This window comes from Mycteria americana, chromosome 9 (assembly GCF_035582795.1).
Source record: "Mycteria americana isolate JAX WOST 10 ecotype Jacksonville Zoo and Gardens chromosome 9, USCA_MyAme_1.0, whole genome shotgun sequence".
NCBI classification, from domain to species: domain Eukaryota; kingdom Metazoa; phylum Chordata; class Aves; order Ciconiiformes; family Ciconiidae; genus Mycteria; species Mycteria americana.
The window spans coordinates 13,531,744-13,558,179 of NC_134373.1; the positions used below are offsets into that span (position 1 = coordinate 13,531,744).

Here is a 26,436-nt window from a genome sequence, read left to right on the forward strand (position 1 = left end):
CCTCCAAGTCTAAATTTGAAAATGCACAAATTAGTTGCTTATGCAAATAAATGTTTCTCTTTTCACACATCCCAAAAGGCATTTTTCTCACTTGATGTGCTGTCACACTTGCCAAGTTAGCTATGCATCATTTTTCATGCAGTTTTAATACTGCATGTTTCCCAAAGAAGTTAAGCTACTTGAAAATGTGACTCATGCTCTTGCATTTGTCTACATTCTTAGTACAAATTTGTACTTTTGCATCTCCATTTATTGTTGTGTCATTTTTGCAATTAATCTGAGGCCCTCTTACTATGCAAAGTATGTCTCAAGTTATAACAGGTATGGGTTAATTTTGAAGAATCATATTAAATAATCTAAAGGTACTGTACATATTTTTATTTATGCGGTATTCCTGTTCACCATCAGAACTTAACAGAACCTAATACTGTTTTCTTAAAAGAACAGGCAACATACATTAAGCTTCACTGGCACTGCTACTGGCAAACAAGCATCTTCTGCAAGCCACAGTTAAATTCCCATGGATAGATTCAGCTGTAACAAGAACCTAATAAACCCCCTAGGATCCTGGTGAATTCATCTGTTCTGAGTCAGATGAAAAACTGCCTGCCTTCTCCCTACAATTCAGTAAGTTCTCATCTCTCATACTGTACCAGGCACCTCAAGCTGAACAAAAGCAGCTTCTTTTTAAAAAAGCTGCATATGCAAAAGTTGTGTCCCAAAGCCACTAGTACTTTACTGATGTAAGTTCTGACTGTAGTAAAAATGTATAAATATATATCAAATTGATATATTTTAAATTTTCAACACAAACAACATTCCACATTAAGTCTTCAAATCTTCCATAGCTGAGCTGGTCTGCAACCAACCTTGAGAATACTACTACTTTGCCAGCAGCTTCACTACAAAGCCTTGAAGACCAAATGACCAAAACGCAAGCCTGAGACAGACATAAAATTCTAAATGACCACATTAAAGTATTAACAAAAAAGTTGATTGTAATCATTATGCTGTGAAGAGAGCTCTATATTTCAAAACCTAGTAAGTGAAACTTAAGATCAAAACCCTTTCAATAAACTTACCCTATCTGTCTCCATTTATTTCTGTAATTCTTGTACTTCTATTTTCTCCATAGTCCAGTCATACTAATAGCTTCTTGTTACTGCAGGAAAGAAGTTTCATATTTATGTCGGTCATTAGATAAGAAAATAGTTGTCTAAACTAGAAAATTACTCTATCGTAAAAATATTAATCACTTAATTATGCATTCTTAGAGAAGATACTATTTTCACGTGAATCCCATGTTCTTAACCACTACAAATTTTGACTGTTCTCAAATCAAATACGTTATATAGCATCTACAAGTAACTTTTGACTAATGGTACATGTAAAAACCAGGTCAAATAAGTGAGAACGCACATGAAGTTGTACACATTTTAATTACAAACCTGAATAAACATTAATACTCTTCTAAAAAAAAAACAAACTGCAGAAAATTTGAGGCAGCTTAACTGCTAGTATCTACAAGCTTCTCTTGAAACAACAGCACTGTGCACTCTCTATAAAAATGAACTTGAATGCTAATAACAAAGTCAGTATAAATTGATTTAAAAGACCATGTGTTCCAGTGGAGTTACCTCGCTGCTGTCTCTTTCTCTGGAAAAAAAAAAATTACTTATTTCTAAATACTAGTCCAGCTTCTGTACTGACATAACTTTTAGAAAACTAAATAGAGTTTTGTAAGTTAAAAAGCTCACAAGTCTTTGCAGTTAGAACTATTGCTTTTCAACAACTACAGTATTTTCAAAGAAAAGCAATTAAGAGGCATTGTGACTTCTAGTAATTCTTAAAATAACCAGAAATACTTGAAACTAGTCCCTGGATTATGTTTGCTGAAAAGTTTGCTGCAGTTTTTTGCTCATTAACTGTGATGATACTTTTTGTTAAAGAATAATGCAAAATAAGAAATACCAGTTAACAAAAAAAATGTATAATCATCATATTGTTAAGGAGGTTTCAACTACCTGTCACTGAAAACAAGTTCTTGGAAACAACTGTGTTCTACTGAAAAATCTGAAGTTTTTGCATACAGTTAGTGTTTTCAAAATCTGAGATTCATGATCTGTATTGTTAAGATTCAAATTGCAGAGACTTTCTATTCCAAGCTGACATAGTTCTAAGCACAATAATTTTTCTCTTCTTTTTCGAGCACTTGTTTACTGACTTTTACTCATACCAATGATGTATGTTACCAGTATATGAACTAGAACTGAACTGTGACTTGAAATTTTCAAGTATCTTACATTTAGGCTCAATGTGAGGTACTTTCAAAGGGGCTTATCAAACTTTTATACATTTGCAAAATCTCATGGCCACTGAAACAGAAATTTATAGCTTCATTACTTTTGCAATACTTGTGAAAACAACACAAGTTGGTTTTGTTGCCACCTTTCTTTGTGCTAGCATTTAACACTACATAAAATAATGAAATACCTGTAACGATAAAAAACTTATGTTAACATTATCCTGAATATATGCTCAATGCTGTTGAGTGTCTTACTGTCTTGGTCTGGTACCGCAGTGTGTGAATGAATGGATCAACACAGGAAAAAGTGTGATTTACTCAGAATCAACTTGTTCTGCTATATGAACTATTCACTTTAAAGAGTCTCAATGCAATAAATATCCATTGAAGAGAGAATAGTTTCTTCCACTTGATGCTATTAAGGAACAAAAGTAAATATTAAAAAAAATTACCAAGTTTTACCTTGCCTCTCCCTTTTTCCTACCCCCTCCTTCTCCTCTAGTGCTGTGAAAACAGTTTTTAGCCTAGAGGATAGGTGACATAATGAGAAAGCATTTGAAAACCATTGTTCTGAATGTCTCTGACATGAGGCAGATACCTAAGTAGGTGACTTATGTACCCTGTCTTTAATGCTAGTAAGTAGCTTTGCTAAAGTATATTGGGTTGTCTAATAAACCTCTAAAACAACTAAGCTAGCTGTAATGACCTGTCTTGATGATGGTCATCCCTATCCTGTATGAATGACGAAAACCTACTAAAATTCAGAGATACTACACAACACATCCAGTGAGATAGCCCTCAAAAGACTATGAGTAAGAACCATACTATGAAATAAAGCTATTTGATGTAACAGACCAGTAAAGACTTAAGGATTTAAAAAAAGCACTGAAAAATTGAGGTGGTCTACTAATAACCAGCTAGCATAATAACATTTGGTATTTAACATAATTAAACCTACCCAGAAACTTGAGATAGGATGAAGGAAAGAATATTAGGTTTAAACAGGTTCCTGAGGAAACCTCCATCATTCCCAAACAAAAACAAGTGATTCTACTCCATAAATTAGTTACATAAATGTATGTTACTAATCCAAAAGTCCCATGAAGTTCCTGAAAAATGCTGAAAAAGCCCATAAGAAATTAGCTGCAATTGAATGGTGGTTTTATTTTTAGGTATGATTACAGAATATGCCATTACTACTGGATTTACCCACAAATCCAGATTCATGGAATCTATATTTGTCCTATCATGAAATCCACCTGCAATAGAGGAGACCACTAAGAGAGGCTGAAATCTTGCCTAACAGTCTTAACAGGGCTTTCAAAGTTTAGGTTACGGCAAAACAAATTGATACACTAGTAATAAAGTAAGAAGTAAAGGAATATTACATCAAAAATTCCTAGGAAAGAACTCTGTGAACCTTCAGAGTGGCTGGTTTTGCTCACTGTAGCTGTAATACTGTAGTTAATGTTGATTAACCACATTAGAAAACATCCACTTGAAAATATTTCCATTTTTTTAAATATTACAGATTTTTTCCTTTCCCCCACTGTCACATTTCTGAAATACAAGAGGTTGTTGTTATTCTGCTAGCAGAAACACATTTCCCATCAAGGTAATTTTTTCTTGCAATGGTCTGGTCTATTTAGCTAATCCACTAGCCTATCACATCAATTAGTTACAATTCTGATTAAGATTGCACAGTGTGCAACACCCTATTTTGTAAATGACCAAAGCCAGAAAAGCTATATAACACCTGTTACCAAATCCAAAGGTCCTCTGCAATGTGGAAACACATTTAATGTTGGTTAACACATTACTTAAAGTGAAAGATGCAATAAGGATATTGCAAGAACATTATTATTACTACTACTACTTTGTATTTTTTTTTTTCATTACAACCTGGGAACATTATATTCCCAAGTGAGATTCCATAAAAGATTTCCTTGCCCTCTCACTTTTCTTTGGAAAGGCATTCTGGATTCACTTGTCATTTTGGGGTGTCACAATTTCCAGTAATAAATCTTGGGAGAATTTCACAGAATTTACCCTTTTCTTAGGATTGATTTCCATTTGCTCTTCTTGAATGTTTTGATTCTCAAACTTCAAGGTGGTAGTATTTCCTGTAACTTTACTAATAGAGGAATCCAGGAATGCAATGTAAGAATTTACAGACTGTACTCTGGAGGTCTCTTTAGCTGACCTACAAATATGGGGAACCAGTACAGGGTCTTGCAGAATGCAGTGGCTGACTTATTTTCTCCCGGAGCTCCCCCTAAATCATGTAGAGCAGTCTCTGTTGTTTTTGGAAGATTCCGATATATGTCCATGTTTGTATCTTCTCTGCTTACATAATTCTGAAGGTATGTTAAGCTAATTTGAGCCTTGAAAAATTTTTAAAGGATGGCAGCCAAAACATTACTTTTTTTCTTGATTTTATCAATAAAAAAGAATATTCAGACTTCACATTCAGTGACAATGTATGTATGCCCAAACGTATTGGCTCTAAAATACTTTATCTAGAACCTATTGCCCTCTATCTGTCCCCTTCTTGATATATCTCATAACTTACTAATCAGGTTTATTCTATTATTAGTAGTAGTAATAAAATGTAACATACTAACACACAATAAGGATAGGAAATACATTATGAACAGATTTTACAGGATTCCTGTGAAGCCATTACAATATTTATAATGGCTACACACTCACAAGAAGAGGCATAAGTTAGCGCATTTTGTTTTATGATCTCAGTCACCACTGCCCATGACTTTAGCAACTCTTTTATCCACTTAATTCAACCTACCTCCAGAATGTAAAGGGAAGACAAACAATTCTAACATGATAGTTCAGAGCAGAAAGCAAACAGTGTCACATGGGATGAAAATTATAGGGAAAATCTACAGAAGAATCAACTAAACAATTTGTCCTGAACAAGACTGATATACCTTCAAAATTGTAATCGATGATGTTTACAATGAGGAGGGGGAAAAAAGGCTAATTGCACCAGCCATGTAGAAGCAATATTTGAATCAAGAAAAAATTGCCAACTATGGTTAGCAGCAACATCTAGTCAGCAGTAACAGTCATGAAACAAAAAAATGAAAGAAGCACTCACAATTCAAGTGACATGGTGTAATTAAAAAACCTTAGGCATGTTTTCAGACAAGTTCATCTTTGCTAGTGGAATTTCCTGATACATGTAATAATACTGTAAGCAGAAAGCAAGGAACAGAGGCATTGCTGGCAGGATGCACAGGTTTTCCTCTGTTTTGTCAAAATTTATTCTACATGACATATGGGTCAAGAGTATCAATGCTGAGTTTATCTACTACAGTTTATTAAAAAAGCTTGTTTATTCTACATTCTGATATAAATTATCTTTCTAGTTCTCATATGTTTGATGTGGTCAATTAAAAGAAAAGTATTCTTACAGGCAGATTTCCTTTTGCCCATGTGAAATCTGGAAAGCCACTTGTAGATGAGTTTTCTTTAAATGCTTTCATGGTTTGAGGTAGCTGTTGTTCTGCAGTAGCTGATGGAGCCATCACAGACTTGTTGAATGATTTCTTTGGCTTGCTGTCATGCTCTTTTTCCTGCTCCGCTTTCTGCTTCAAGTTTTCCTTATTAGGGGACAACACAGATGATTTTGAATCCTTGGACCCCACAGCATGTAATGTTGAAAGAGCTGGTTCAGCATACTTTCCATGTTTTTTCTTTACAACATCACTAGATTTCCTCAAACTAGTTTGTTTTTCCTTCTTAAGCTGTGTACTTGTTAATATTTGACCCAGATGTTGGTGGCATGGCACAGTGCATTTCTTAGGAGCCTTGCTACGTTGCTTGTCTTTTGACTTCCAGTCAGGATCTCTTGACTTTTCTTTTTCCTCTTGCTTGGCTTGTAAAAAGACACATTTTAAGCAATTTGCTGGAAAGGAGAGCCATGGCCTACGAGGGTATTCTGCTTGAATAATAGCATCACAAGCATTTAAAATGGAAGAAGAATTTACTGTTTCAGATATTTCTTCTTGCTCTTTTATCATGAGACTTTTGTTCTAACAATTTCAAAATCTTTTATTGACTGTGCTATTTCTTTTTTTGCCCTTTCTTTTTTCAGAAGTGGTTGTTAGTTGTTTTGAGGGATTTTTGGTTTTTTGTGGGTTTTGGTTTGGGTTGTTTGTTTGTTGGGATGGGGGGTTTTTGTTTGTTTGTATTTTTTTTCCCCCAAAGTAAACTGTTTGTTTTTCACTGTGTAGGTTAACATCTATCAGTGGGTGTGGAAATTTATCCACAGGAAAATCTTGGGGTTTTTTTTCCTTGTTTCTCTTATTATTATCTGTCCGAGGCCTGCCTGTATGAATCTGAAAAGCCGTGCTCTCTTCCATTTTATTGAATACAGTACAGGAAATCAGTACAGGAAACTGCCTTAGCTAGGGGGGACTCTGAAATTTCTTAAGTTTGAAGAAAAGATTACATAAATTTAAAATGCAGAACTAAAACACATAGTTTTGTTCATGTGTAGGAACATACGGGAATGTTTTCTTTTTGACTGGGTTTCCTGTTTCGACTGCAGCTACTACATAGGCATGCATTAGCTGCCACTACCAAATAAAGGCGGATGGAAAAGGCAGAGGAATCCAGGTCTGTTCCCATCAAGAAAGAAGTCTTTTCATCCCCAGATGAGGCAGGGATGGAAACTAGTCTGTTAAGCGGGCAGGCTTCCCTCCTTGTTTCCCTTCCACAGGCACACCAGCCTGCAGTGACACCCAGTAAAAGGAAAGACCGTGCTCAGGCACAGCGGGGCAGGATAAAGCGGCTCCTTCCCCCGATCCCGTTGCCGCCGTGGGGGCTGACGGGCCCTACCCGCCGATCGCCCGGCTCCTCCTCTCCCGCGGCGCCGCCCGCACCTCCAAAGCCAGCGTGCCGCCTTCTGCTCGGCCCCCTCCTGCTTGAGGTCGAGGGACTGCAGCGACAGCTCCCCGGCCCGCAGGAGGCAGAAGGCGGCGAGCAGCGGGGCTCGGGGCAGCGCACGCGGCCCTGCCGCCTCCTTCCCGCCGGGACATGGCGGCCCCGCCACCGCCCCCCCAACGGCCGTTGCGCGCGGGGCGCCTCCTGCCGGCGCGGCGCGAGGGGGCGGCGGGCAACGGCTCCGGGCTGAGGTGGAGGGGGGGTACGAAATAGTCAGTAATCGGTAAATAAATGGACCGGGGAGGGGTCGACGACACACAACTTGGCCCCGAGAGGGGGGATCAGGGAAAAAACATCCCCAAAAGCACCTGTCCGAGAAGCAGCAGCCGGCGGGGTTCGTGTGGCAGGGCAATGGGCCTCACTCATCCGGGAGCCCTCCTCCCTGACCTCCGTGAAGAGAGCGAGCAGCCCCGGGTGGGCACAGAACATTAATAACACCCAGGAAAAAAAGAGACTTTCTCTAAGTGTCTGTGGACTTACAGACCAATTTCAAGCGCAGCTGCACTGAGGAATACAACAAAATCTTCTACACCACTATGAGGAAAAAGGAAGAGAAAGGTAAGGCTTAGCAATAAATATGTACCTGATGATTTACTCTATTCTCCCAAAGCCTTCAGTCATTTAAATTAATTCTGCTGCAAATATGCAAGTGAATAATTCTGACCTGACCATAACCCTCCTGAAGTTTACCTCAGCAATACCAAAAAAGCTTTAAAAGACACTTACTTTTCAAATTAATGCCACCTGGCTTCATGCTGAGAAGCTGAGTTGAGAGAGTAACATTTAAAAGAACAAACAACTGGAATTTAACCAAATTGTAACTGACTGCCTTTTAAGAAGCAAAATAAGACCAGTTTAGCTTAGAAGGGACTCTGGAGGCCCATCTGGTCCAACCCTTGCTCAGGCTGCACGCGGCTCTGTCCACCCAAGTCCAGAGCAGCTCCAGGGATGGAGCTCCCACAGCCCCTCTGCGCCCCCACATCCCAAATTCTCACTGTAAAAACGCCTGTGGCAGCTAATGGGAATTCTCCTGAGGCTGCCTGTGACCGTTTCTGCTCATCCTTTCACTGTGCAGCTTGAAAAGAGTCTAACTCTCCTCTTCCTTGTAACCACCCATTAAGTGGTTAAAAGCACCTATCAGATTCCCCACTTAGTATTATTCTTTTTAGGGTAAACAAACCCCATTAACTGATTAAATACACTTTACTTGCTAGCTTTCCGGAGTTTACAGTACTATTTCTGATTGCACAAAAGACCAGTACAGCAGCAGGAATCTGATGGAGAGAAAGCAAGCCATTATTTACAACACTACCACAAATAAAGAAAAAATGTTTTCCCATAGTCACCTGTTCAGAGCTTGTGTATTATACGTAATAAACAGACTAATCATTTGGAAACAGGGCAAAGTAGTACAATCATTTCTAACTAGTTTGGAGGAGTTGTTTAATTGTTTCATATATGTAAAACCAACAAATTGGCACTAACATCTTTGTAATTTTTTCATTAACACAAAAATGCTGCATTAAAAACAATGGTATGGAAACGCACAAAGGTATTTCAGTTAAGGCTTCTACAGATATTGCATGTTCTGTAATTAAACATCTATTTTGTAAACCTGTTCTGAAACTTTCCAAGTAACTAAACAAAAAAGCTCAGTTAAACTCATATTCCATTGTGAGGCTTAATGGAATGAAAACTACTTCGTAAAATAGATAATTAGCCATCAAATTGTTTATTAAGTGTGATTTTAAATGGCAAACCTCAAACCTCATTAATTCAAGTATGCATTTACTTAGACCCTCCCAAAAATATAAACTGGAAAGGCAAGCCTGGTTTGAAATACTGACCCCATTAAGTTCGTTAACTTAATCACTGCTCAACCATCTAAACAAACTACTGTATTTCACAACGAGAATGAATCTGGCTCTTGGCTAGCATCACTTTGTCCAAGGTATACTTGGAAGGCCAATTCCTAGTAATAATATCAGCAATCAAGCAATGATATTATTCAGGTTTTTCCTGTACCAATTTGATGCCTTAGCGCTGTTGTGCCTGAGCTCCATACTTGATAGGCAAAATTATACTTCTTACCATACCAAGATGACAGAAATGTCAAACAGCAAAGAGAAGCCATTATTAATCTCATCTTCAGGAGCTCAACAATTCTGTAAATCAAACACACCACATCTGGATAAAGTCTGGTGGCAACTTGCATGGCAACACTACGTAGTGCCTCATCCCCCATATTTCCTACAGCCAAACTATGACAAGAACCTCCAGTCTAACACTGAAGGGGAGCAGCACCCTGAATCTCTCCATTTTAATATACAATGGAGTGTCAGCCATAATTTAGCTCTACAGTTTTGCAAAAAAACATACGGAAGAACCATAACAATTTACAAAAAAGGTTAACAGCTCCTTCCTACAACAAAGTGAATGCTTCAGAACACAGCCAACAGCTGTGGAAAGTCTTTTAATTCTGGTAAAACTATTTTTTTCTTTTTTTCCCCAAGATTACCACAGCATTTAAAAAATGTCATGAACACTGAATTTTTGAATTACTTAAATTTGCTGGCTGAACATAACAGAACTAAAGTCCTCAAGAGGGCAGCAGCAGCCCTAGTTATTCATGTTCCCATCCTTGTTTTAAAGCAACTCGGGCAACAGCATAGAAAGTTACTGGCTCTTTAACATCCCCCTTCAAGTCTTATCTTCACTACTAGAAAGTACAGTAATTCTCCAGGGAACTTTGACAACTGCACAACCTTTACAAGCACACTTCGACACATACATTAAATAAAACAATGCAAAATGAATACACATTAAATAACATACACAAATAGTTTTGGGGCTTTAGATGATGCTTTCTTGAGAAATGGATTTCAAACTAGCTCTCGTCTATGTCTGTTACGGAGACTGTTTCGTCCTGCAAGACATCTGTATTTATTCACATCTGCAGTGCTTTCATTTTGCCACTTTAATATAAAAGAAAAAGAACGTTGGCTTTCATCATCAAAACCCACCAACTGCTGCTATTACTACTACATCACTATGTAGAAGGTGGGTTGCTATAGGGTTTTTGTTTTGCTTTAGTAAGCATTTTCTTGTAATTTTAGGAAGAAGTTTCCCATTCCATCCTAACACAAAACAACAAACATCCTTTTGGGGGAAATCATTCTTCATCAAAATAGGCAGAAGTAGGAACATTTTTAGCATCTGTGAAATCCAAGTTTCTTTAGAAAGAGCAGTGAATGACACTATTGCTCTTGCCATACAAGATAAGGAGAAATCAGAACAGTATTCCTGTGAATGGCTTTGTAATAGTATGTGTCCTGACTGTAGAGAAATTACAGGACATATATATGTCCTGTTGGCATATATGACACCCAAAAACACCCTGCTTGATTAAAAGATGTATTTAGGTGACCATTAGCTGACCAAACTGTTGCAACATGAAAACTTCTGTTTCTTGTGTCTATATCAACTTGAAAGAACTTGTTATCATCAAGATCTTTGTCAAGAGAACTAAATGAACATGAGGAAAAATAGTGTCCTCTTTGAAGGAATTATCAAACAAGATCCCTGACAATCCATTTCCTTATTCTAGCAAATACTTTTTATGACAACTAACCCCAGATTATTTTATGCTTGCTTTGTCATTTTTATGTTTCCTAACTCTGTTTTGTTATAATCTTCCTTAGACTACTTTCTTCATAACATTAGTTTTAATCTCTAGACAGTATTTAGCCAAATCAGGTAAGCCAACTGCTATCAGCATCAGTAACAAAAGCAGGTTGTTGTACAGCAGTCAAAAAAGCACTGAAAACGTAATCTTCTGCATCCATCTAGTTTCTTTGGCTATATGGGTAGCAATGTTTACAAAACCACCTTGACTTTATGCACTAGAGATAATCTACTTTGTAAAATAAAAAGCAAAAGTATAAAAGTTTTCAATCGCATTTGGAAATTGTAGCATACATAAAAAGATCAAAATCAAATATATACAATATAAAAATACTTTTTTTTTTCTTTAAGAAAGTTATAATACATGGCTATAATACACAACATGTTGAGCCATCAGTCACAGATACAATATTTGCAGATGCTTGTTCCACGCTATGGCTGAACTCTGGGTATGATATCTCCCTGGGGAAATTCCTCGATTTCAGCATGAAACATCAGTTCTAAAGGAGAAAGAAAAGAATTACATTTTCTTTTAAAAGTTTCACCTGAATACAATTTCATTATTCCTGAAAAGGGCTCTGTCATTTCCCCAAGCCTCCTGCTTTTCTTCCCAATCATAGTATCAACAACTTAGCAATGTCAAGGGCCACCACTGTCTTGAGAAAACTATTGTTGCCCCCCAAAATTAACAGAATTGGTGATGATGTTAGCAGCTCATCATGTGCAGTATCATTCTGCATTCAACCTGGACACTGAAACAGAAATCTGAAAGTAGATTGAGGGGTCTAGTGGAAGGTGCCCCTGCCCATGGCAGGGGGGCTGGAACTAGATGATCTTTAAGGTCCCTTCGAACCCAAACCATTCTATGATTCTATGATTGTTAAATTTTTTAGAGTGTCAGACTCAAGAAGGAAGATTTCTGTTTAGAGACCACTTAATTTATGGATATATTCACTCTATGTATCACAACGTAAGTTAGCAACACTAGAACCCGGGACAGAAAGAATCATGAATGATATTGCTCACAGCTTGCTGTCACCACGGCAGCTCAGGCACGGGAGACAGCCTAAGGTCAGCAGTGAAGAGCTCCTTGCAGAGAAACTCGGCTAGGCATGCTAAGCAGCTGATGAGGTAGCCCTGTGGAGCTCTTGTGCTGCTTCTCGTATCTGGGTTCCCTTACGTATCTATATTGCACCCTCAGCGTAGGTGTACTTTCAGTCTTGCTAACAGCACATTCAGTATATAGACCAGGCTGTGTTTGCCAACATCTTGTCAATATGGTAAAGTTACACAATCTGTACATGCAACAATGTGGTTTATCCACTCAAGTTTGAGATTCGTATGTTTTTACTACCTCATCCTTAGTAGACTAAACTTCCTCTACTGAGTAAGTCCTAACAGAATTTCTCTCTTGAAATTTCTGAAACAGGTTTTCTAATCTTAGTAGGCACATGTAAATATCAAAAAAGCTCATCAAAACCCGAGTTAAATCCTGCCACTGGCTTCCTTGAATAAGTCTTTATTATTTAAAAATTGCTTTAAAATGCAATTTAAACATCTATTATAAATTTTACTTTCAAAGACTGTAAAGGCTGCCACCTAGGGTTTTTTTTAACTCATTTATTACAAATAAGCAGAGTAACTGGGGCCAGCTGAAATACAGAAATCTGTACATTAAAATTCTAAAGTAAGCTGAAGAAGCATGTTGAATCTTCTTCAGCCTCCCAAACACAAATCAGTGCTTCGACTCATGATGCTCTTTGGATACCTCTTGATTTGTAAGTCGAAACTTACAACTCTTATGTACAGCATAGCTTCAAGTCACAGGCTGCATGCACTTGATAGGAAAGCTGACTTATGATACACCTTTTGGATCCCAGTTGGAACAACAAAAGGAAGAAGGCCTAGTCTCTAGCAAAGCTTCTTCTAAGAAAAGGGGACGACTTGCTTGTCCCCTCCTCCAGCCTGGACCAACACAAGCCATCCTCATTTGAAGTCCTGTTCTGAAATCTGACTTTTCAAAGCTTGGGAGTTCCCAAAACTACTGCAATGTTCTATTGAAAAGAATACTGAACTCGAAATGCATTCAGCACTTGCAAAAGGAACATTAATAACATTAGGGAATTTTCTAAAACACAAACAGAATAAATACATTTCAAATATGCAAAATGCTGTTAAAGTAAAAATTATTTTTCCCTTCAATGAAGAGAAGACACACGTTCTCTCATGTTTCAAAATTCATGTTGCTTCAGCCAGGACAAGCAAGGCTCTTCTTTCCTTTTTAAATTACTGTTTTTTCTTTACAAGACCAAACACAGACACCAGCATCCTAAGAAGCACTTGCTTTGCAGAGTTGATGGAGATGCTTGTTTTCCCTCAGCCACAAAATTTCTCAGGACTAGTCTTGAACACTGAATGCAGAGCACAGCAGATAAAAGCCTGAACAAACAACATTTTGCCTATCAATGTTTCCTACCTTCACTGTGGTCTAGCTCTGGTCGGTAAGACAAGAAGATCCAACTTGCCCCAACTAGAATAGACACTACCAGATTCACCACAATCCACGGCTGAACAATTTCTTCCTCCGTACCTGCCATCCTGGGAAAAGCACATCAATCAATCAGCCAGGGGTTCACTGGTACATACAGGTTACAATAATAATTTCAACAGAGTATCATAAAAACAAGCTTGCTAAGCCAGATGTGAAAACAGAACTACTTGTACCATCCTGATGGTCTTGCATTGCGAAGGCCTGGTAAAGAGAGCGACTACCAAAGACAGCAACTCAGCTAAGAAACCCCACTATCTATAGCGAATGTCCACTTGTAGATTTCAACAGCAATTTCCTTTTCTTGGCCAAGAGACAGAAAATGAAAATCAAAATGCATGGTCAAATTTTACTGTGGTGAAAGACACCGCACAATGTCATCAGTCAATCTTATTTTTAAGCATTTCCTCATGAGGCAGCCAGGCAAGTGAACAGCAAGTCAGTAAAGTCTGTCTGGAAGACAGTGCAAGGACTTGTGTACAAATGCTGTGAGGTGGATGAGATAGGGCTTTAAGAAGGTTGTGATTTAAGTTAGCTGACACTTTTCTTACTGTCATAACAGCAGCAGGTTGTGGTTTTGTTACTAGAATCTACGCTTTTTAATAAACAAAAAACATTTATAGAAGCCCTACAAAAAAAGCAAAAATGCCTAACTGCCCAAACCAGCAAATTTTCAGGTAAATGCTTCTTGTTCTACTTATCCTGGTCTATTTTAAAAACTTGTGCTACTAGAGTTTAAGTCCATTAAATATCTACTTCAGAAAGTAATAGTTTTGGATGGGATCTCCTAGCATGAAACAATGCTTCATATGTAATGCCAGTTGTGTCTGCTAAGCCCTTGCATCCTGTGGCAGACATACCACTTCTTCGTAATACCATGATATTAATTTCTTGGACAGATTAGACCATCCTTCAAAAACAGTGTTGAATTTCTACAGAATGTCCTGCCCTTGAACACAAAAGGGTTACCTCAGTAGAGTCCCATTTCTCCAGCAAAAAACATTCTTAAGGTTCCTGCCAGACAACATTTTCAGCATCATTCCAACAGGCTCTTGTTTGAGCTATAATGGATTTGTGACCAACATGATGGAACCCATCCCTGAGTTCTCATTTTTCAGTGAAATTATCAAAGATTCAGGACAAGCTCAGACAAAAGCAGGTTTAGTAATGAAATCCTTCATTAATACTTTCTTACGTATGCTGTATAACCTTTTCAATCCACCAGTTTGACTAAGGTTCCCAAGTGGGCTATGTTATAATTGACACAAGCAATTTCTTAAGTTTCCTACCAGATGCTGCCATTTTCCGAAGGTGGTGTGTAGAGATTAATTCTGTCACATGTCATCTGCTGGCTTAAGGATAAGATAAGAGCAGCAAAGTACACTGGAAGAAATGGAATTAGTAGCGTCAGATATAAACCCCAAAAATTCTGTCTCCTCATGACATAATTATCACTTTTTCTTTCCTTTCACTCCACTGCCTCCAAAGATAGTCTGTTTTAATTCATTCTCTCTTCTTCATCATTCCCCTGACCCATCAAAATCTGGTTTCTGCACTTTTGCAACCAATCAGCTACATCAAAGATGGCATCTTGTGATTCTGTTTTTTGCTAGGTCTGTGTTCTGTATTCAGAGGTGGGAAAAGAATAGCCACACTAATGCTATAATTGCAAATGCTTTAAAAAATATGTAGCAAACTGTTCATAGACTTTGAATGCTATTTTCAACTATTTAGCAAGTCACTTATTCTAAAGCAGAAAATAACCAGGGAGGAAGATTTCACAGAAAACAGTATGTAGGATTTCTCCATTTACTGTCTTTTCTGGACAACTTCCTATCCACTGCAGAATACTTACAGAAAGAGGCTACTGCTGCTGGGTCTAGGGTAAGAAAGCCCCTCAGTGCAACTGATGCTTTCGCCAAATCAATCCTGATTACAAAAACAAGAGTCATTGACACAGCCCAATAAGATAATAATATTGTTCCTCTAACAGTATTCTATCATTCTTTTACTTTTTGCAAGATACCTTTTTCTGCCCCTGTTACAGTGCCTTAATACACAACTATATTCCACACACAGGCAATGGTCCTCATTATGCCGCATTATGCCAAATCCAAGAAAGACTGAAACTAAGGAGGATGTTCCATGAGGTTTGTAGCTTTCACACTGCAGTCCTTTCTGGAACAGGGAGAATGTGGACAGATCTGTCCCCACTCATCTGTCCCCATAATGAATCCTTACCATTCATTTCAGTGTCCACACCACCAACCGAGTTATGCTAATATAGCTTACACTAGTATGGGAGCAATTAAGAATAACTTGGGCCTCCTCCCTGCCACCACTCAATGAATAAAAAAGTCACAATTTCTTCCACAGAACAGACTTCTCCCCTGGCTTACCATGCTGCCGTGGAAACTACCTGTTACTAAAATAAACATCTATGAATCTACTCTGGTTATGGTCTTTTTGCTCCTCTTTCTGTTCATTCCCACTCTTAAGCTGTAATACAGAAGACCCAGCTAAGACAGGAAGACTGTTAACAGCCATGTTGCAAACCTGACACACATGAAAAGTAACGTGATAGAAACATTAGTTGTTCTCCACCACCCCTTCCCAACCCCCCAAAAAAACCCAGGTCAGCTCTCCCATCTGGTTCACCTCATGATCCCACAAACAGCACCAGCACAATGAAGCAAGGCTGCAGGCCATAGACAGAAATGAGTAACAAAAGTCTGAATGCACAAGTACACCCTTTATCTGTATAGCCAGCCATGTGTAAAATCATTCTCTTAGGTATATCACATTACATCATCAACAGCAGATCAAAATGTGCCAGAGGAAGAAGGAACATATTGCACACAAATTATGTACACCTTTCAAATACAAATGTATTTTACCTGTCAAAGGCTGAGACTGTACTGATAGACAGCAACAAATAGAACAAACTTTGAGCTGGGTAGGCTAGTGCCTTATACTGCTGGAGCAGGTTAGAAACCGTGGAAAGTTGATTTCCTGCCAAAATGTAGACAACAATGATGTTCCATACAGCATACCCAGCAAGGAAGCCATGGGTAAAGAGTCCGATCACCCTGAATGGAGAAAAGAACATTAGACAAATTTAACACCTTGAATTAGTGAAGAACTACAGATAGAAAAGGCATATGAATCCATCTGTTCAACCCTGCTGCCGTGACAGGATCCCAGCCTTTCACAGATTGTTTCGGAGTGCTTTTTCTGATCTAGTTTTAAAAATTCTAAGCAACAGGACTTCTGCTTCCTCCCTTGACAGACTGCACCAGTACCTGAGCACTCAACAAAGAAAACCGAGATGTTTTGCCCATTCCTATCACTACTTCACTTCATTACTGTTACCAGAATCAAATACTTCTGCTTGCCACACTCTCCCATTTTGCCTGTAGCTTCCCAAGACCACTGCCCCTTACACTTAACACAATGGTCTTAAACTTGTCCTCAAGTCAGTCTTTTCATTATCTTCCTTGCTAAGAAAAACCTGAGAAGGAAGCGCAGGCTTCTGGATAAAATACACCAGAGAAGAAAATGGCTGTCATCTTCCCATTCTGTATCACAATGCAACCACATATTAAAAAAAAAAATCCTTTTTGCTATTGTGTGCAAGCTTATGCCCCAGTCCAATTTCACTCCTCCCTCTTTTTCACCAACCAGGATTTTTCTTTGAGAATTATCTGAATTCAGGTATTTTCATTCTGGTCATATTATATCTGATGGGCGAATCTCATTTTGCAATACATTTTTTCTGTAGGTGAAGGTATTTTTGTTATCAGATCAATCTCTTGCTATTCAGATTTTGTCTGAATCTTTGCAATATGAATTCCTTAGTTATTCTTTTTGTAAGTTGCAATTCACATGTGATGTCTAGACTAGAAATAGATATTCTTGACAACAAATACCAAAAGGTAGAGGACTGAGAAGCTTTATACCTGTTGCATCTTGAACCACCATTTATTAGGAATATCCAAAAGAAATAAAGATACACCACAATGATAGAGAAAAGGTGCTAACTTTCAGAGAGAAGAAAAAAAAACAAGCTTGATTTCTGCTTATTTATATTAAAACATTTATCTTTCACCTGAAACTTCGGTGCACTGAGAGGGCAACATCTCTCGTAGTCCATGAAGACTTCACATCCATAAGTACATTGATATTTTCAGTGGTTTTAATCAATTCTGCACGGTCAGCTGCCTGAAAACGTCCTGAAAGGATGAGGAAATTAGTTTTAGAGAGTACTGTTACCTTCCATCATCATTTCTACATTAATACTTATTAGTGTCAAAAAGCTGTAAGTGTCAAAAGTTCCATCAGAAAATTTTTTCTCCCCACGTCCTGCCCTTTGTCAGCCTACATTCATATCAGGATGCCTCTGTCAGTGTGATGCACTCTGGTGGGTCAGGTGGGCTATGGATTTAAGAATGTGCAAAGCACTTTGGGTAATTACTCAGTGTTCCCTGGTACAAAAAAAAAAACAAAACCAAAAAAAGGCACCCAAACCAAAAACTTCCACTTGAAAGATTTTTTCAATATAGTAAATGATACTTTCTTCTCAAGGTACCGTGACAGTATTAGGTCAAATAAGCTCAGTTGGGTACTATCAAACAGCCTTTGTCACCAACACCACAGGATTCAAAAATTCAACCAAACATGCCAGCAAGGCAACACTAACATTCACTGCTAAAAAACTGTAATGTATATTTATTTCCAAATAATTTTTTTTCTGGAAAACTTCTTTTTCTTTAATTCTTCCCAGTAGTGCAGTATTTGGATTTTAAATACAGTAATGCTTCCTTTAGTTGCCAGAATGTCCTTAAATTACTTAAATCACAAGATGTACTTACGATTTTTTTCAACAAACACTTTGCTAACAGGCTGGCTAATTCCAGTGGGAGCAGCAAACACAGGCTGCTGATCTGGGCTCTTTCTGTGCTCATCTTCAATGATGTCTTCCTCCTCCACTTCCAGCTCATTGCAACAGTGCGTTTCGGCTGGCCGAGGTTTTCTGTTGGCACAGAACATAGAATGGGGCAGAGAAAAAACAGGAAGTAAAATGTAAAAGCTGAAGGCTCCTATGAACATTTAGCATGTCTAACTTGACTGCTAAGAACCGATCGGGCTACTGACTTGTATAATATTACCTCCCTTTATAATTTTAAGGACTAAAGTTCTCATGGAGTTAGTTCACTAAAATCATAAAGCTAATCCTTGATTTTGGGGTTTTTCTATTTCAATTCCTTCCTGTGTCAAAACAGTAAGGTGGGAAGAAATACATATCAAGAGATTAACAATTAGAAAAAAAATATACAAATGAAATACAAGGTCAAGAAAGTAGACACTTTTGGTAGAAAGGCGACTAAAATGATTTAAAGGCACAGTTCTTGGAGAAAAGGCAAATAAAAAGGATGAGAAAGCAGTTTAAGTTTCTCATAAAATTAAGAAAAAGATAATAAGAATGAAAGAAAGCAGTTACACATTCTAATTTTCTCATGCATGTGACTGAAATACTAGGCTCATGTAAACGTATTTAGAACTGTAATGCATCCAGGTACGCACAAAACAAACAAGTGAAGAAAGCTAGATCTTAACCCTGGAAAGAACTGCACTGCAATACTATTTATTGCACAGGCTGAGTGGTATCGTGGGCTTCAAGACTTTACATCTCTGTAATGTGACAATGTAAAATGCTACTCAGCCACATTCACTATCACAGGTATTCCGAATTATGAGCTATACTAGTTTTGTCTCACTTTGTTCTTTTTCTCTGTTTGCGGATCACTGTTTCTTCAGCTTCAGGAACATCCATGCCATTTCCATTCTGAAATAAGGATGCAACATTTTGCTGGGTAAAAGAGGTCTCAGTATCTGAAGATTTAAAATAAACCACATGAAAGTTTTACAGTTTTCATAAAAATGGAAATACATTCACTTAAATACATAAATAGTTATTATATAAACACAGTGATGTTATTATATAAAGTGGAAATACATTCACTTAAATACATAAATAGTTATTATATAAACACAGTGAAACACAAAAAAGTGATGCCCTTCTGAGCTTTGAATGATATAAAGGATCTATTTTATCACTTCCAAAACTGTATTGCCATTATTGGCATGAGGGTTTGTACCCTATGGAATCTGAAATCGGAAACTGAAACTAACCTACCATTTGCTCGGAGATTACTTTCAGCTGTTTTAAGTACAAAAGCACAGGATTTGCAATGTTTTAAGCCAAAATACAAGTTGGCCAATCATGTTTCTGTGTTACCAAGTTTTATTCAGTGCTCTTTCCAATCTACAATTATTTCACATACCGGTAGGTATTTTCTTCTTCTTGCGTTTCCTCTGAGGGGGGACATCGTGAGGTTCAGGAGTTAGGGGCTCACTGCTTTCAGACTGCCGACGAACAGCTGCTTGGACGATGCCATCTGAAAACCAGATGAAAAGATCCAGCAACCTTAATTCAGAGCCGCTGAGAAACAGGCAAGAAAAAGCTGCCATTTGCTACATTGTGCAGAATGTCTGTATTTGCCCAGCTTACAGCTGAGATGAAAACGTATTGGCTAGAAAACATAAAAGTTGGGAAACAGATGTGATAAGTAAGAGTATACAAGGTGCTAACTAACAACCCTCCTTTCACCCTGACAGTTTCATGCCCAGGAGGAAATTTAAGTATCCAGAAGCAGCACAATTCTATTTGGGCATACAACAGAGGACTGACTGAAAGGAATCTACCACAGGAAAGAACTATACCTCTATATTTTTCCTTTTTACATGCAAAGATGATAATGCAAGGGACAAGAAAAATTAGCAGTTTTTTACAAGCTGATTCATGCAGATACATGCTAAGGCAAAATAGTGTAATATCAAAGGGATATTTAAATGCTGAACAAACAGCCCAAGAATAAAGGAGGAGCAGGATAAAACAACACTGAAGGATGTTTACTCCAGTCTGAGAGGTGAATTACGACGCTTTTGAGGAACTACATTTCCATGAGAAGTTAACATGAATTCATCAAATACTCTAGAAGCAGTAGCATCAATTTGCATGATTAGGACTAGAAAGACAAAGTTACTTCTCCATTTTACATCACATCTGCCTTTTTATAGCTCTTTCAAGTACTTCAGTTTTTATGCTAATAACTGAATCTATCCTTGTTTTCACTTCAAGCACGGCTTTTCCTACCTTTTAGAAAGGTTGTCTGTGCTAAAATGCAAAATTAACCAGCAAAGTAACGGCCAAAGCCAAGGTGTACTTTGTACCGTCATTCAGCTCCCCGAAAACAACAGTAGACAAAACTTGATCCTTGGGAAACCCTGCTAGCAACAACTCTACTTGTTGCATTTAAAGGTCTTTCAGTGAGCCCTCAACTGTATGCTCTTTTAAGCAAATAAAGGAGGTTTACTCATCAAAGCAACATACAGTCCCAAGTCAACTGGTTTACAGAAATCCACGACATTCTATCAGCACATTCTGCTGTATCAAAATAGATCAGACTTGTAATCTTGTTCTGCAGATCCACTTCTTGTCAAAATACAAAGCTCTCATGTTAGTCATATTTTAGGCTCTTAACTCTTTGATGGTAATGGAATGATTAACTTGTGACTTTATTTGGTCAACGAGTGAAATTGAGCCAATTTGTTAAATGAGTTTTATCTTAGTTCATTCATAAATTCAAGTACTTAACACATTCAACATAACAGTGTTCAGTATCAAGATGTGCTGAATTAGCAGGACCAGGAATGGATATAGGGAGAAAGAGTAGAGGATGGAACAAGTTACTTCAGTTAGCATTATAGACTTGTTCTACAATGACACCACTTCGGGAAAAAGATTGCAGTTGTTCAATACAAAATCAATTGTAATAAATTAGCTGAGAACACTATTCAAAAATAAGAGTACAAGACTGAAAACTGTGTATCTGTCAGGAGCTTGGCTACAGAGCAGGCCTCACCCAGGATTACAAACACGGTTTCCAGTCTTGGCATGACCTTACCTAATGGAGTCTTTCCTTTGGGCTTCCTTTTTTTGGGACGACTGAGTGGAATCTCATCTGCAGAACATAAAACAGAAGTATAGGTGCACAGTATGGAGAAACCTCCATTCCCCTTTTTTAACAGCCACTCTATTGCTAGTTAAGAAAGGGATTTCTTTTCACAAGTGAAGACATCCTCCACCTTTTACAGATAAGATGACAATTCACCAATTCACACAAGCAGGAGGAGTACAGAAGATGGCAAGAAAAAAGGATAGGAAATCTGTCTTAAGCACAACAGAGGCTAAATACGCACATGCATGTGTATTAAGTGAAAACTGAAATACTCTGAATAATGCTCTGAAGAATAAACTTCTTGTTTAGAGCACAGTGACAACGTTCCCATTACCTTGATTTGATATGGAAATAGCAAACAGTAAAGAGAACAAAGAAAAACAACAGACAGCTCTAGCAATAGCAGCTCAGGCATCCATGCAGTTTAAATAATCACCCTGCATTTAGGAAAAGCATAAGGCCCTATCTTTAAAGAGAGGATGAAGTGACACCAAAAGGAACTACCAGTGCTTATAATTCTCTTTAATGCCAGAATAACTCACCTTGGTTTCCACTTCACATTTAAGGAGAAAAGGTGTTGAAGAGCAGCATAAAAGGAACAAAGATGAGAAGAAAGTTAGTTTGGAATCAATTACAATTCACAACAGTGACATTCACACTGCTGCTTTTGTGATTAATTTCCTTATCCCCACTCCTAGTCCTCTTTATGAGCAGTTGTGTACAACAGGGTTAAGGGTACGAAGCATCGTCAAGACTCAACACTTTGTTAGTGACTATGCACAGTTTCTTGATTGGCTAGCTGTGGATCAGATTAAAAGCTTTAATGACCTGGCTAATTAAAACTTGTCTTACTGCCTGGTATGTAACAAACCAACAAAAGTTATGAAACAACTGAGCGCATACATTACTAAAACCACACCATCATTATATCATCAATCATGAAAGTCACATTTGCTTTTAGGCACTTTGAAGGAATTCTGAAGTACCATGTCATAAAAACTATGTAATTGCCTTTCCTTCCACACTGCTCATTAGGGCACTGAAAAAAAGCCCAAATTTCACCTTATATTATGTCAAACTGGTATACACCTATACCCCTATTCAAGAATATCTAGTCTAATTTCAGAAATTTCTGTTCTGAAGGATCTGTGATTCCGATACACTAAAGAACAGGAAGCAAAACAAAGAGGGAAGGAAGAAGAGCTTGAAAAGAGGAACATCCATAAAACTGAAGTAGATGTTAATAAATCAAAGTAGGTATTTGTCTGAAACTTTTTAAAGGGTTTATCTCTCAGAGTATTAAAACTGAGGTAATGTAGTAAAATTTCTTGGCCTCTGTAAAACTTTAAAATGCTTTGCATTCCTTGTAAGGGGTTCTGGGACAACAAGTTAGCAAGAAAAGCAAATACTTGTAAAGCTATTATGACTACTCAGATGTTTATTAAACATATTTCTCTTAATTTCATTACTTTTAAGAACACTGCAATACAGAACCGTGATCAATTCCATGGAATGAACTGATCTTACCTTGGCACTGGAGGGAGGGCACGAGGCGGGCACTGAAAGAAAAGACAGGGACAAAAATCAACTTCTGTAAGTCTGAAACCACCTCTCTTCTGAGCGCCTGTTAAACCACTTCACAGGAAACAGCTATTTCCAGATATGGTCAGAACATGCAGAGTATGTTTTGCTTCATACCCCTTCATTAAATGGTGAGAGACTCCTGATTGAGATGTTACATAAAAGTGCTCAGCACGACGCAGGAATAACATGCTTTGCAATAACATATCTGTCCAACCGTTCTGATGGGCACTGCATTAGGGACAGGTACCGAATAGCTGTGTGCGAGGTGCAGCTTGCATTTCAACTTCGCTTGAATAATTTTCACTTTTCATATAAGGTCCTGCTTTCCCTGGAAAGCTTATCAGTCATTCTATTTAAATATCAAAATACTGCAATAATTTATGCGTTCAATATACTTGCACAGTCTATAGCGTGAGCCGAGTATTTTCTATGAATGAAGCTGTAAATTCAGAACAATATTAAGTAAAAGCAATAAAAAAGAAATAAGCTTATTTATAAAAAATACTTTTAAATATGATAAAATATTAATTTCCATATAATTTTGAAAATATTTACCAGCAGGTCAAACACAGCTAAAATCTAAAAATAAGTATCTCCTGTTAACAATCTGAAATTGAGCTATTTGAACTATTGCACTTTCTCTCATCTAGAAAAAGGAAGGCAGTTTACTTTCAGATTTTCTATTCTATAATTATATTGAAAGAGTATACAGGAATAAGTATTTCCCACTCTCCAAAAATTCAGTTGGTATCAGAAATAAAAAAGGTTGTAAGACTGCTAAGACTCAAGGATCCACAAACTTACCACTTGTTTCTTTCCCATTTCATTTGAAGCTGTTCCCTGAAAGAGGCACTGTGAACCATCCTCTGCTCCCTCACGCTGCTCATGCTGAAGCTCAGCTAATTCTGAACTAAAAATAAGCTTCTAGCAGCCAGGATTAGCTGGATGTGAACCTTCCTGCCCCTGGGTTAGGGCCTGGTACTACTCCTGTTTGAAACAACAGCACTTCATTCTGTGGCAGCAAACGTTACTTGCACTGAAAAACCTGTAACTCCATGTGCTGGTACAGGCTCCAGTGAGCAAGTTTTACTTAGTTTGGTTTACCCAAAAGAAATGAGACACCTTGTGCAAGGAAGGGTTTGCAGGATTATGCCTCAAATCTCTCACCTGGATTTTGGCCATGCTGAAGACTGACAGCAAGTGCCATTTACACAGGTAGAGACCAGCACACCCTGAGCAGCATCCAGCAAACTGGTCAGGACTGGTCACACCATACAGGTGCACCGTAAGGGAGAAAAAATACTGATAAAGGTCAGAACTCATTACTTTTATTGTCTCCTACGTTCCTGTGGCAGTAATTATTAAATGTTTAGGATAGTTGATATTTTAAAAAACTAAAACCTAAAAAACCCTAAAAACTAAAAAAAAAAAAAAAAAAAAAAGGGGGCGCTTTTATGCAGCATTCACTACCTGTGCAGTAGTACGTCTGTGTTCTGCAGTACCTCTCTATTTTGTTACCTTCTACAAAACAAGTGAAAAGCAAATTAATTTATGTATCGTTTATTCCTTGCAACAAAGGAAATCACGTACAAGCAGGCAGTGCTGAACACTCATCTGTCCCATCTGTATGAAAGTCCCCAACTCTGCCATGCGAATATAAGCTTTACTCTATTGGTTTCCCATTTCTCCTGAAGGAACTCGCTCCAGACTCCGCAGAAAGGGTGAGTTTGGGCACAGGCTTCCAGGGACATTTCCTTTCTGACAGAAGAGCTGCTGAGTGCTAACGTGGCCATCGTGCCCCTGAAGGCAACAGACTCCCACAAACTGGGCAGCCGCTGCCTCAGTGAAACCCTGTGTTTGCACCCACGGGCCAGGCCGCAGGACGGTGGGACACAGCTGGGAACTCTCACTCGGGGGGAAAAACCGAACTACACAACCCCCTGGGCGTCCACTCAGGGACGCAGAGCAGCAAATGCCTTCGCTCCTAAGCGCGGCTCGTATGAAACAGCAGCAAGCACATGTATTTGCACCCCGAGTGCGGTGAGCCAAGCTGCCACCACCAGACCTCGGAGGTGGCACCGAGGGGGCAGTTATGCACAAACTCGAAGGTTTAACAACGCTTAACCAGTCTTTACAGATTTAAAGCTTCACATACTTTTTTTTTTCCCCGAGACATATATACGGATGAAAACATGCAAACAATGAGGAAATGCTTGCTCGCGCCCACAGCAAAGGATGAGCAGAAACGTGCGACCCCGCGGCCGGCGACATCCCACCGCCCGCGGGCAGCAGCAGGGCGGGCACGGCCGCCTCCCCGCCGGAGCGGGGACGCAAGAACCGCGCGGCGAGGGCACCCTGCTGCTCCCGCGTCGCGCTGCAGCTCCGTCTCCCCGGCAGCAGCTGCTGCCGCCGACAGCCCCGGTACAACTCTCCGGCAACGGCGCTCAGGCCGGCCCAAGCTCCCGCCAGTGCTCGCAGCCAGGCACACCGGGCTCCAGCCCCGCGGGGCTGGCGCTGCCGCGGCCACCGGCACTTGGCCGCCCTGCTAGCCGGTCTCCGCCCGATCCCCTCCAGAGGCGGCCCCGCACCGCCCCCCGCCCGCCCCGCCACCGCCGCACCCTCACCCGGCCGGGGCCCGCCCGCGGCGCCGCCATGCCGCGCCCGCCGCCGCCGCCGGTCTCCCGGGCGCCGCGGGGAGGAGCCGGCGCCCGCTTCCGCCCCGCGCCGGGGCTGCGGGAGCGCGGCAGGCCGAGGCTGCGGCCCCCCCAGCGGCGGGGAGGCCCGGCGCCCCTGTCCCACCTGGCATCGCGTCCTCTCGGGTGGTTCCGGCAGCAGAGCGAGCCCGTCCCGGCGCGGCGGCGCCCCTCGTCCCGCAGGCAAAATCACATGCACGTTAGTGGGAAAACAAGGTTTCTGGCCTCCTTTAGCTTGTAGCCACGGACACAATTTGCAAAACGAAGTTATACATAGTAAACGGGAAAAAAAAAAAAAAAAAAAAAGAGTAGGAATGTGATAAAATTTTGTTCCAGCACAAATGGTACAAGAAGCAAATGCAACTCTACTGTGAACATCTTTCTTTTCTAATAGTGAAAGCAGATCTGTCTGTAAGCAAACACATGAAAAATAGGCAAGGAGAAAGAGTAGACAAAGGCTGGAGAAAAGGCAGCAGAAGTTTGGAGCAGCACAGCACAGAGCTGGCACCAGTCTCACCCTCCACCTGTACTTACCCTGCACCAGCAACCCCATGCTGGTCACTCCAGTTTTAC

At 39.3% G+C, this 26,436-nt stretch overlaps 1 protein-coding gene across 2 annotated transcripts; it reads right to left on the reverse strand.

Annotated features, from left to right (window-relative positions):
• Positions 1-9,786: 9,786 nt before the first annotated feature.
• Positions 9,787-25,875, reverse strand: TMEM237 (transmembrane protein 237). Of its 2 annotated transcripts, none has more exons than XM_075511965.1 (13): positions 25,795-25,875; positions 23,114-23,145; positions 22,129-22,139; positions 21,533-21,589; positions 19,850-19,963; positions 19,283-19,397; positions 18,377-18,537; positions 17,614-17,737; positions 16,403-16,594; positions 15,361-15,434; positions 14,795-14,888; positions 13,434-13,555; positions 9,787-11,457 (listed from the first exon to the last, which is right to left on the reverse strand). In XM_075511965.1, exons 1-13 carry the CDS (start codon positions 25,822-25,824, stop codon positions 11,390-11,392), a joined length of 1,194 nt encoding a protein of 397 aa, XP_075368080.1. In that variant the 5' UTR covers positions 25,825-25,875; the 3' UTR covers positions 9,787-11,389. The 2 variants fall into 2 exon arrangements, with proteins under 2 accessions (XP_075368080.1, XP_075368082.1); XM_075511967.1 differs by lacking the exon at positions 25,795-25,875 and adding an exon at positions 24,338-25,727.
• Between the last annotated feature and the right edge of the window lie 561 nt (positions 25,876-26,436).